The following is a 13550-nucleotide window of genomic DNA, read 5'->3' as shown; positions in this document are numbered from 1 at the left end:
ATTCTGGAAAAAAGCACCAAACAGAATGGGAAACTATCAGGCCTTTTCCCCTCAGACAGTTTTTAAAGGTTTTTTTTGTTTGGTTGGTTGTTTTGTTTTTTTAATTTTTTTATTTATTTTTACTCTGATTCATCAACTTTTACCCCCTGCACAGACTGTTTCAAAATTGGTTGCACAGGAGACGATCAATCAGGTGGAAGCACTATGGATGTTACCAATGCTGTTTTGCTCTTGGACAGCAGCTTTCATCTGAAAATCAGCAAACACTTTGCAATCAGTCAAGAACACCTCATCTGTATGTAACCTAGCCAAGCTTCTAAAGCACAATTTACTTGTTGAGAAACTGGGGTGGTGAGAAAATATATTCAAGCCAAGCCTTTATGTACTAAGTTAAAATATTTCATTACTTTTGTGGAAGGATATTTCCAAGACATTTACTTTCATAGAGATGGAAAGGCAAGTCAGAAACAGATGAATACAGGTATCAAAGAGCAGAGTCATATACAGATGTATGTGCTTCTTGAAACTTCTCAGTGATTTTAAGTTTCAATTTATGACTGAAATACTGTAATACAGAAATACCATTACATACTTATTGGGGTTTTTTTGCTGCATTTCAGTTATATTCCCAGTCTATTTTTAGTAGAAGGTCACAAAATAATGTTACAGAGCTGATTTATTTTTCCATCATTCTCCTTGCTCATGTTCATCTTATAAATATATTTTCCCTGAGTGGTTACTTTGCAGTTAGACAAATAGCATAATTTAAAATAGAGGTGTTGGTAATGAGAGAAAACAGTAAATGTTCTAACTCCGAAAAACTCACTGAAGTATGATTTAAGATATTTTCCCTAGTGTATTAAACACAAAACTAGCAAAACTAAATTGATTACCGGAGACCATTCTTGAGCAAGCCACTTTGGACAGTCAAATATATTGCAAGGCTGGACAACAGGCATCTTTGGAGTATACATGCATTTCCATTCATCTACGGGGCTGATGTGCCCCTGAATGTCTTCTTCCACACAGGAGACGCTGCGGCTTTGAATGCCCCCTCCACAGGATGAGGAACAGGCAGTCCAGGGTGTACTTTCCCATCTGGGAAAGCAAAGAAGCATCAGGAAACATGACCCTTCTTCTTCCCACTCCCACCTGTACCCCCAAAATGCATAAACTGCTATCTGTAGGGCTACTTGTTGGTATGAGGTTTTTTGTTTGGTTGTGGTTTGTTTTGTTTTGGTTTTGTTTGGTTTAGCTTGGCTCAGCTCGGTTTTTGGTTTTTTTTTTACCAGGGTAACATCAGTAAAAATTAATCATGTATCTATTTTCACAGGTGTCCACAGCAACAAAGCATGCTCATGGCTGGTGTCTTTTACACCACAGTTAATAATATGAAATCTCCTCTCTCCCACTAATCCAATTACTACTGCCACAGAAAAGCTAAATACTTTTTACTTAGGTTTTTTTTTTCATTTTTTTAATTGATGGGAGTATCAAGTTTTCATAATTTCTCATATTCTGAAGAATCTTTATCACAAATCACAGGTGTGCTATGAGGCTGATGTCCCTTTTTCAGAACATAAAGGGAAGGAGTGGTGTTTTTTCCAAGGAAGGAACTCAATAGAGAAAAAAGAAAGAAAGATGAGAGGAAATTACCAAAAAGAAAATGTGACTATACTTATAAGATACATGTCCTCTGATGGATAAACCAGGCGGATCTTGTCTCCTTACAGTTAAGGCACTGAAAAGCACTGAGAACCCATCTTTTCTCTACAAATGCCATTGAGAACGTGATGAAAAATCCTAAGAACAATATATGCATATTCTGAAAAGCTATGAATACTTATGAGAATCTGTTTTTTAGTCATGCATATGCTATAAGCTATGCATTACTTTATATATATACATGTCCTTCCACACAAAATAGTCTGGTATTGCCTCTGCTATATTCAAGCCTTTGTCACAGTTTGGATGTGGGACCATTCCCACGATCTAATGTGGATATTCCTGTATATTACTATGCATGACTTAAGCACAGAAGTATGTGTGTTCTGCCTACCTGGAAACATTTAATGAAATAATTTATTACCCCACAAGGCAATTATCTTTTTCATAATGACATTACAAATACTGTTTGAAACAACAATTTTAGTCAACAAAAGATTTCAGTTTTTGACCTCAAAGAACAGTTTTTCTAAAAAACACCCCAACTGTTTCCTCCTTCAGACAAAAAGTAAAAGAAGTGAAAGGTGAGGACTTTTATTGTCTCACTTAAAGGAAATATTTGTTAAGCAACAAATACAGGATCCCCAAGATTGTTGAGCAATATGAAAAATGCTTATCTTTCTCTCTAATTTTACATCATATCAGCCCACAATCTTCTCATCAGCTCCAGCATATCTAGCAATACCCTCACCTGGCTACTGTCCGGTAGCACCATAAAACTCAATGTGAAACAGCTAAAATTAAAAGTTGTTTACGAGTAGTAAAGCCACTGATTAATTCTGTGACTTACCACTAGGAGTGGTGGAACAATTTTTACACCATGCACAGCCATCATCGTGTGCTGATCATAAGCCACATATTTTACAAAGATGTAATTTTAGGTATACTTCTACTTCAGTGTGTTTCCTGTGGCTCTGCTGAACAAGTTTCCCAACATACAGCTAAGGTTTCTTATTATCACAAACAAGAGGCCCCAAACTGAAATCAGTGAACTGCAAAATTTGCTTGGCTCAAAATTTGATGGGTCAGCCCACCTGAGCCATCTTTTCCTAGCCTTAAAAAGTGATGCTACCAGGAAATTTCCTGAAGTCTTTGGGCCAAATTTCCAGGTGTCTTAGGCAACCTTAGCAATTTCAAGTAGCTTAAATATAGCAGAGAGTTTTGTTCTCAGTTGGAGGTTGGTCCATGTTTTGGCTGGAGACTGTGGAGTGTGAACACGCTGCATTTGTACACTGATGCTGAAACCTCTGTGCATCAGGCCTCAGTATAATTGGATGGAGGTTGTTTCATCACCTGGATGAGACTGTCAAGTTGTCTAAAGGGTTCTTTCCATGATTTCATGTGCATGACACAATAAATTAATAAAGAAGAAAACACAGCACAATACTTTTGCATGTCCAGGCAGTATTTCAAAACCTAGAGGTTATTATCCTTTAGCTATCAAAAATTTTTATCATCAACAGTCTTATTCACTGCTTTAAAAACAATGACTCATCTGATTATTGCCATGAGAATTTTGAGTCTTACATTAAAGACATTTTAATTGTGAGATAATGATAAAAATCAGGTCTTGATCCTATTTCTGCCCTGATCACCTATTTCTTAGAAAAACCAGTGAACTAATGCCCCTGGGAAAGTCATTAGCATGAGTTTTTAGGATCAGAAAACAACACTAATGTTGTCAAAACCCAAAAGCTCACAAATTATAGACATGTAAGAAACAGGAAATTGGGGGTGAGGGAGAGAAAATCTTGTGGTTCATGACAAAGCCACAGCTTATAGTTCTGCTCAGACAGGAGTAAAAGGCAAGAATAGGAAAGTTGTGAGAGAAAAGGGAAAGTGGGGTTGAGGAAGGGGAGAAAGAAAGGGATCACACACTTAACAAATCTGCACTTCTCCTTCAGATAGGCTATAATTTCAGTTCTGCATTGACAGAATTTATTACAACAGGTTAGGACTTGAACATCTCTACATTAGTCTGTTAGAGTCCAGAGAAGCAGGATCTGTTAATTTAGCCTGAGAATAAAGCAGAAGTACAGAGAAGAGCAAAATAAAAAGAAAATGGACTTGTTAAGCCTAGCATCTGGTTGACTGTTTTACATACCGAGGAAGGGGATGGTAGAGGTCATAGGGCATGATCTGCTTGTATCCATCACTGTTAGGAACAATAATGCCAACCCTCTGAGTAGAAGGTACACATAATAAAATAAACACTAGATGATTACATTATACAAGTTTTGTATTACAATATTGTATTACATTACACAACTTTTTGTATTACAGTATTATAAATCAACAAAAGGAAATATTTTACCTAAGATGTTATCCCATTAAAAAAAATACACTCCCATCCTACTTTTTCTGAGTAATTCAAAGAATAAATCAGTGGTTACTACTTTTTTCTTATAAATATTATTGTTTGACAAATAAGCAATCTATTGCTAAAAGTGACCCAAATATTATTTTAACTTACATTTTTATTATCTAGCATCAAAAAGAATGTTCCTATACTTGATACATTCTTGGAGCTTGGATCCAAAGTCACTGAGGACAATAGAGGAACTTCTATCTGCTGCAGACCTCTAAATAAAATCCTTTTAATAACTATTATATGGTTGTTTCTGCCCATCGAATAAAACCTCTGCTTTTACAGGTTACAGGATTAGAAATCTGGGTAATCACACTGCAAGAATTTGTATGCAATGCTTGTCTTTTCACGTTAAATGGTCCAGACCTGCATTTTTTTTTCCCTGAAAGAAAGAAGGAACCTGAGAAGAGATTAACATGTCAGGTAGAACTGTTTTGTTTGTCATAACTGGTTGGATTGCTTTGTTATTATTGGTGTGGTATCACAATGTAACACCTAAAAGTTATAGAAGGCAATAGCATACATCAAAATTAGGAGTTATCTGAAATATTATCTTGCCAGTTATGTGTGAGATGGATGGAATTTTTCTCATTGACAGCTACAGGGTCTCACTGAATTGCTGGTCTGTATTTTGTCTGCACTGTTTATAATTTTGGCTCAGAGTAATTTTAACCATGTTGTTTCCCAGTTATCAGACATATCTATTAAAACAAAACAGATGATTGTGGAGGACCTAATTTATCACCTTCATCAAGGCCACTTGGGTATTTGGATGGGGCAAGTGGACAGAAAAATCAAGAAGTGAACACTAATTACATTAAAATAAAAAGTGTGTCTCCATCCAAGTTACAGAGAGATGAAACTGAATGTCAAGAATAAAGGTGTTTTTTGGGAGCCTTTTACAGATGCGAGGTGGTAGGTATGCTGCTATGGATTTCTGCAAGGGGGAAGGAGTGAAGGAGGGGGAAGGGAGAAAGTAATCTCTATCCTCAACACAGCTCACTGAAAAATGCTGTGAGCATTCAAAGAGTCTTGTCAGGCCAGGCCAAAAGGGGTCTATTTTCCTTTTAGTCAACAGGGGTTTTATATGCATAACTTGTCCAAGATAGAAGAATAGATCCCATTGTGTTTCCACAGCAAGGAGTCAGTGGCAGGTCAGTGTGTTGGAATTTTCCAGCTAAAGCGCGGGAAGCAGCTGGAGCCCTGGAAGTGTGTGAGAGGGACTAGACAGTTCCCTCTAAGATTAGCAGCCACTGCAGTCACAGGAACCCTCTGCATGAGTGCACATATTTGCATTTTCGAAGAGCTGCCCATCTTCACAAAAATCTAAAAATCTAGGAGAAGTTGTTCTGGCACTGGGAAACTTTGGAAAAGACAAATGGGTCATTTAGAGTAAGGGCAATGAACAAATCTTTTCACACTTAGCCTGATGGGTACACATCTGTAGAATATGGAGGAATTGTGTACTAGTATTTTAAGAAGATGGAAGGAAACTTCTTGTGAGGGTTTTTTTGCCCCTGCCTTTGGGAATTTGCTGTTTTCCTGACTCTTCTACTACTGCTGTTGAAGTTCCACTCTGAAGCCCTCTGTTTGCACTTTCCAGCTCATCAGTTTGCTGAGAAGTGGTTGGGGAAAAAAGTTAACATAGTGAATTAAAAAATGAAAGAATTACATATAAAAGCATCTACTGCCTAAGAAAGAAGCAGATTTTTAAAAAAAATCTTATTCATTGCAGTGAAAAGTATTTTGTTTCTAATAAACATGATTGTCTATGCATAATCCAGGTCTACATTCTTTAGAATGCATTACTTCTAAGACTGTTCAGATAGAAATAACTGTACCATATTAAAGAACTGTTATGAATATTAAGTAACATTTACAAAGCCGTAGGTTAATATTGTAATTGGAAAGGTTTGACCCTCAAAAATTCTGCATGCAAAAATTGCATTTCTGTAAACAGTACTGAGCTTCACAGATTTATTGATTCGGTCTTTTTCCATATGTGAGGGGCTGTCAAGGGCTCTCATTCTGCAACTACAAGGAAATGAATCAGCACCATAAAGTCTTAGCAAGGAAAAAGACCCCCACAATAAAACACAATGGTTTAATTTATTACTTTAAAAATAATTGTCTTAAAGATAAAACAGAAGAGCAGATGGTCATCGTATCATTATGCCATCTGCACTTTTCTAGCTAGTCTTGTGTGAGGTTTTTTGTATGAGCTCCATAAAAAAATCCCTAAGACTAAGTTAACATTTAAAAAAAAGCTTAAGAGATTACTTTGGTGTATTCTTATTTTTTGATGGGACAAAGTGGTTTAAATTCCATTATTCTATCAGTCCATCATACTCCTATAAACAACATGGAAGAGATCTACTTTATGGGGTTTATTTACTGCACATTACCCGTACAATGCAAAGGGGATGGTGTGTTAAATGAGCAGAGGAAATAACAATTCCTTCACTGAAATATGTGCGAGTAGCTAACAGGAGTCATTCACAAAACATCAAGAGATTTGGCAGGAGCAGGAGCACAAAGCAAATTACTTTGCAGAGCTGTTCTGTTTTATATGTCTGCAATCTACCGTGCCTTTCAGACCAACAAGTCCTATCATATATTCTGCACATTGTTTTTTTTCCCTCCTGAGGGCTGGCAGTCTCAACACAATTGCTCTTCCAAGGCACGTGTATGGTTGGAATAGGAGCTGCCAGAGGTGAGAGTGCTGCAATCAGATCTGCCATCTCTGCAAACATTCAGCCTTCCCCTGGGATGAGTTTCCACAGCTGCATTCCTTGGAAGACAAGTTTGGTCAACTCCTCCCCAACTGTTCCTTTTCCTGCTTAACTGGATTTAGCACATATGACAAGCTTTAAGCTCAAGTGCCTTTCTCCTCTACCTCCCTGATGACTCCATCTTTCTGACAAGGCCAGCCCATCCCAGCTCTCTCTCCTGCATGCCGATGAGTCTCAGGTTAGAACCCGTTGAGCCAAGTGGGGGCATGGTTGCTAAAACTGAGAGAGGAGCCAGCAGGGAGAAAGGACATCTGCTCCCAAGGTGCCTCAGGGTGGCGTGACTCACATGGGGACAACCTGCCACTCCTGTGCTGATGTCCTGCACCCTTGCTGTGCTGCTGCCCAGCCTTTGCAGGATGCTCAAGTGCCTCTGGTTCACAGCCTCCACTTCTGCTGAGGGCTTTGTTTTGCCAGGGGTGTCCTACTGACAGGTGCAGGGCTGCCCATGCAATAACCCGGGTGACTGCACCCGTTATACCTCTTCCCTGATCAGACTTGCACGTGAAGACTTAAGCTTTCACTGAACTCTGTCAGACCTGAGAGTAAATATCTGCATGGCAGGGACTGTGCCATCCTATCAATAGAATATGTTTAAGACATTATGAGCTGTGAACAAATAATAATGAATTGTTAAAGTAGCTTGGGTTGGCTATGCTGGAAGACATGAAAGTGCTCACCACCAGAGACAACAGTTTAGCATCCAAGTCAACATCTCTGTGAAAGCCATGATTATCACTAGACAGACAACAATCTGGTGCAAAAGATTGCATTTTAACACTTCAAATCCTGACACTAAGGTGGTGCGTGTTACTGCACTTCAGTGATCTCTGAAGATGCCACACTGTGACATTATCTCGTGCTACAAGAACACTTTCTGTGTTGAGAAACAGTCAATGAGGCCTCAAACAGATGGTATCTCTTCAGAGCTGGGGTAGATAACACTAACACCAGGGGTATAGGCAACATTGGTTTCAGTGCCTACTTTTGCAGGCAGTGAAACAGTAATTCTCAGTTATGCTACCAGTGTGAGTCACCTTTCTGGTTTCTGGATGCTATCAATGTGAAACTGAACTACCGTGTACATGTCCTTTTATATGCTCTTAGCACTTTACAGATTGGCAAAAGCCAATGTCTGCTGCTTAAACATTTAAAAGTGGTATGTCAGTGGATACTTTAAAAACACTATTGAGAAAGCCATCCTTTTGTATCAGCATCCAAAAAACCTCTTGCTTTAAACAGAATGTCTGTTTGGCATGACAGTATCTTACCTTTATAAAAAATGTCTTGTTTATGGTGCAGAGATTTTAAATTCTAAGTGACATATGGTTTGTCATTGCCACAGACTGCTAAAACCCAATGTCTTCACAGTGTGTGAAAGAGATGTTTCCAGCAGCATGACTATAATGCTTCTAAACACCTCCTTTTTTAAATTCAGTTCAATATTTTATGGTGGTTTGGATGAGCAGTGTTTGATACAAAGAGGGAATGAGCCGATAAATAGTTAACAGTACTAAACTTTAACAACTGAATATCCAGTGAAAATCTCCATAAATTATTTGCTGCAGTTTTGGCATCTTCTAGCACTTAAACCAGACTAATTTTCCTGTAACTTCACTTTGGGCAGACAGATATGATGGTCATAGCAGTACATGGTATGTTTTTCCCACCTTACAGCTTGTTACTGGAAGTATCCTGGAAGCTCTTTTCTGCCTTTCTTTCCGTGTTTCATTAATATGTATTGTCCCCTCAGAGCTGAATTTGCAATGCTATTCACATCTTTGAAGTGCTTGACAAGTGCTTCCTAGCCCACCCCTTCTACCTATTTTGACAAAATTATTTTCTAGATTAATTTAGATTACTTTTGCCCTGTCCAAAAGTTCAAGGTTCCAACTGCTTTTATTGAGAAATGTATCTCTTTAGGCATTAGAATTATCTGCTGCTTGTCTTTACCCTGCTCTTGAACTCGGGTAACCCAGATTATTACTATGAGAACATTGCCATGGTACCAGCTCCTTTTCCATCTAGAATTCCACTTTCACATTGCCAAGTATATTATGGACTTCTCACTACTTAGAATCACTCTGAATGGTCATAGCATCCTGGTGTCTTTTGTATGCTTTTACTTGTACTTCAGTGCTCTTGCTATATTAGCTGAAAATGAACAACTGAAAACTACAATTTTATTAAAATTTAAATTTTATTTTAAATTTCTTTTTGGTAATTCCAAACCTCTGCCACCACCATATCAATATTTAAATGAAAATGCTAAAAAAAAAACTTTGATAAGCAGGAAAAGGAGTTTGCAATTTCTCTGGAAGACTCCATAAATAGGATATATCTAAGAGTTCTTCAGGTCTCTGGACACTGAAAACCTTGCTGGAATGAGAGATTCTACACCACCCCCCACCCCCCCCCCCCCAAATTTTCCACAGGTATAAACAATATTTCTAGTGGCAGGTTTACAGATTGAACTCCAAGAACTGAAGTGTTAAAATGAACACCTTATGCTAATACAAAATTTTTTAAACAGTTGCTTTATGAATTTAGAATCTTTGCTGAAGTTGTCTTTAGAAATCTTTATATGACATTGAAATCATTGAAATTTCCTGGTAAAAACATGAATAAACCTTTTGTGACTCAGAAACTCCCACATTAACATGTAGCAGCAATAGACAAAAAATATGGGAGATTAGTAAAAATGCAGAATGGCATGGCTGGGAATGCCACTTAAAAGCTGAAATCTAGCAATAATACTGAGGGTATCCTGGTGAGTGAGTGAATGATGGGTGGGGCAGCAGCCTTTTTCACATTTGGGTCAAAATTGGTTTTTGCAGGGAAACCTTGGAATTATGAAGCAAATTTATCTTCTGTTTATAGCACCTTGGAATTGTCCTAAACAAGTGTAGCATACCCAGTTAAATCAAATCTGAACAAACCTCTTCTCTAGCAAGAAAAAAAAAATACCCATTCACTTTTTATTAAAATTTACCAGAAAGGAGGATAAAGATGAAAGCTAAAAATTCCTTCCACTCTGTGAAGTTTTGGGTAGTTAGAAGATTTTCACTTAATTAAATAGGCAAAATACTAATGTTGGATTTTGCCCCATGGAAGGGGAGTGGACTAGATTGATTTGGCTGCTGTTTACATCAGTAGGTAATATGCATATAGACTTATTTTTGCCAGTCAAAGGCAGACTATAAAATCATAATGGACTGTAAACAAACAGATCTTTCCTTTTTACTTGTTGGTTATTATGAGCTGGATGCAAAACAGGTTTTATAAGAGAGGCCGAACGGAGCATTGTTATGTAGGGATTAAAAGGCACTCAGTGTCACCGTATATTGTGTTCTGTGACATGAATCACTGGCCTGACTTGGACGAACAGTGTATGTGGCTGCCTCTACCTAACCTGGAAAACGAGTATGTATAAGATATGTGTTTGATAAATAACCATCCACATACTTTCCCATGTTTATTGAGACTAAACTTTTTTGCTATTCATGAGGCCAGCAATACTGCTAATTATTGCCATAGTAAGCACAATGAAGTAAACATTTCTATGCACTAAACCTAAAGAGGCAACTTACTGCAGGCTCACACAATACTTGTGGTATTCATTTAAACTTTTCTTTCAGTTTTCTCTTTGCTGCAAATTTTAGTGTTTAGTGTTTAGAGCAACCACTCTCAGTTCCTTTATTCAGTGCCACTATGGTCTTCAATGATTATTTTCTGTAGCATTCATTAACACAACATAGGAACAGTCAGCAACCACTAATCAGCTATGCCTCACTGGAACTGGGTTTGCCAGGAAAAATTAACTTCTTGGTTTTATACTGGTGGAGCAGAGCAGCTTCCACACAGAAAAGACACTGTAGAGCCAATATGCCCTCCTTGTCCACGCTTCTGACCCCATGTTTCTGCTTCACCTACCCTCTTCCCTACTGCTAGAAATCATCAGAAGTTACCAGAATCTAGACGTTACCAAGGATTTCCTCTGTTCTTTTTTTCCCTCTGGGTTGTTGATTCTTGAATTCTTTACAAAGGCACTTTTGCAAATAGTAATTTGAAATTTGGCAGACTGTGAAGATGTTTTCAAAAAGCCAGTTCCTCGGGGATGGCATAGCTGTATTTCTACATAACTCTCCCTCCCCTCAGGGTCTTTATAACAACAACTTTGCCTTGTTATGTCTTATATAAAACAAAATTAGTTCCTGACATCTGCCCAGCTGTTATTTTTTTCCTATTTCCTCTCATATACCACACAGTCATCTGCATCACCAATTTGAGAATATGTTATTTAAAATCATTGAGAAAGTATGGAACACATCCACCACACAAATTCCAGAGGCAAATTACATACTTGACCCAGAAGAGTAGGTTTAAAAAATAGCATCTTACAATTAAAAAAAAAAAAATAAAGCAACTGCATAAAATTACTTTCTCATTGAGACTGTGATAGGGAACTCTAGAAGATAGGTTCCATATTGATTCATATTTTTCAACAATCCATTTCCTGAAACATTCCTGTTTTGGCCTTCTACCTGATCATACCTGACCTCTACTGGCATCTGCCTCTAATAAAAGGTGCTTACATGAGTAAAGGCATATAAACTGCAATACACTCTAGGTAAAGGTGTCTTCAATGACAAAGAAATCTGAGTGTTAACACAAAAAAAGGTCAGTGAACTTCAGCGAAAACTTCCTGTAAGAAATAAAACCTATCTTTGCCTTAAAGTGATTTGTTCTGCTATGATAATGCCTAGCTGCTCTAAAGCTGGTACAGCTGATTTGGGCAGCAGCCACCCTCAGTCAGGTGGATACACAGCCCTGCAGGTTTCTTAAGTATCCTTTTTCTCATCAGGACATCTTTTCTCTTTGACAACCTCCAGCAATCTGAAGCGACACAGCAACTTTTAGGTGACACTTGCTTGAACTCACAATATCAAAGTTGGTAAGAAACAAGCCTAGAGGAAAAGGAGCTGGTGACAGCATGGCTTTAGGGCATCCTTGTTATGTCTGCTGGGCAATGCTTAACTACCTTTTAGCAAAGCCATACAAGAAGACCAAAAGATTTAGATTGCACAAATAAATCTTAGCTGCCTATTGAGCGGCTGCAGATGGACTCCCACTGAAGTTCAGGACAATCAGTGCAACAAAGCATTGGCTCTTTTTTGTGGTTTTCTTTCTTTTCTTATACATGGAAAATCTGACTATCTGATCTTACTATTTTTACTGTTGCTCTTCTGAGGAAGAATGCACAGTAAGTTCTACCTTAACACCAGGAAGAATGTCTTTACTGTGCAGTTCCAGTGAACTGGCACAATCGCCCAGAGAGGTTGTGAAGTCTCTCTCACTGGGGAACTTCAAGAATTATCTGAACATGAGCCTGTGCCATGTGCTCTGGGATGACCCTGCCTGAGCAGGGAGGTTGAACCAGATTACCCGCTATGGTCCCTTCCAACCCGACCCATTCTGTGATTCTAGGGGCAGCAGAGATCAGACTTTCATGCAGGGCCAAAGGACATTGTTAACTAGAACAAAATCACTCATTCCATTTTACAAGCTTCCGTAAATGCAAGCAGGCTTTTCATTAAGGAGAAAATTAAAAAAAAAACAAACCAAACCTCATAGAACTAGTTCATCTAAATGTGATGACAATAATTTTCATGCAAAAAGAATTTTTTCCATCTCACTAACACTTAAGAGACATGTATTCAGCACATGCATTCAGAGCATGGGGGTGGTATCATGGACAATTTGTTTTCTCATACTTGGTAACAATTAATGAAGCAAAATACATTCTGAGGGGAAGAAACAACCATTTCAAATCAGTCTTTGCTCTGTGAAGGTGCTAAATAGGTGTTCTACACTGTGCACTTTTAGAATGAGAGGTTGAAGTATATATGATAAATGACACTGTGAGAAATAGCAACAGAATATTTTCCTATTTTATTTTACCCCTTTAGAGCTCAGTCTCCTTTAAAATTAAAGCCAACTGACCTTGCAGGACAAGGATCCAGATTACACTCTTGAAGTTTTGGCTTTGGCTTGATATTTTCAGGATAATAGTGACAGTATTGATCTGCTACTACCCGATTGCTTCTCAGATCAAAGCACTCAGCAGATGTCAATTGATAACCTGCGATACACAGAGGAATAAATAATATGAGATGTGATATTCTTCCTGTCTGGGTCTGAAAGGTATCTAAGTTTTAGTTTGGAAAAAGGAAACTAATTTCAGCTTGCTTCAGTGCTTTTGGACATAACAGCTGTTGTTTTACAGGCCAGATTGAAAGTAGCAATGAAAATCACATGTAGTAGGAAACAGAAGATAACCAGTATGGTCAAACAAAAATTTAGAAGTCTAGAAAAAACAAAGAAAAAACAAAGGCTGAGATTTTTTAGTTACCAAGAATTGTACCCTTGGTTTTAGTATAGAGAATAAACCTGGCAGGAAAAGGGACAAATGGAGACACCTTGTTTTACTAAATCCAGGCCCAAATCCCATCAGCACTTATGTCTGACAGCTATAGCATTAAATACAGATATGTAGTTATCAACATGTCCTTTATCAACAGAGTCTGGCACACTGCTGAAAATCTACATGCTACTATCGTGTTGCTAAATCCCTCCCTTCATTTAGTTGTAACTATTCAAATTTTTAG

The 13550-nt window shown here is 38.0% G+C and overlaps 1 protein-coding gene across 5 annotated transcripts in view; it reads right to left on the bottom strand.

The window, feature by feature from the left end:
- The window catches only part of ADAMTSL1 (ADAMTS like 1), a 174854-nt gene that overhangs the window by 87331 nt on the left and 73973 nt on the right, over window positions 1-13550 (bottom strand). For 4 of the 5 annotated variants that reach the window (XM_064402840.1, XM_064402843.1, XM_064402842.1 and 1 more), the window contains 3 exons: window positions 12886-13024; window positions 3830-3880; window positions 894-1098 (listed from right to left, as the gene is read on the bottom strand). In XM_064402840.1, coding sequence (XP_064258910.1) covers window positions 894-1098; window positions 3830-3880; window positions 12886-13024 — 395 coding nt within the window. The remainder of the gene's footprint in view (window positions 1-893; window positions 1099-3829; window positions 3881-12885; window positions 13025-13550) is intronic. The other variant, XM_064402841.1, reaches the window with a different exon arrangement.

This window comes from Passer domesticus, chromosome Z (assembly GCF_036417665.1).
Source record: "Passer domesticus isolate bPasDom1 chromosome Z, bPasDom1.hap1, whole genome shotgun sequence".
Classification (NCBI taxonomy): domain Eukaryota; kingdom Metazoa; phylum Chordata; class Aves; order Passeriformes; family Passeridae; genus Passer; species Passer domesticus.
The sequence above is the reverse complement of the archived record's forward strand: the minus strand, read 5'-3'. Positions and strand labels throughout refer to the sequence as shown.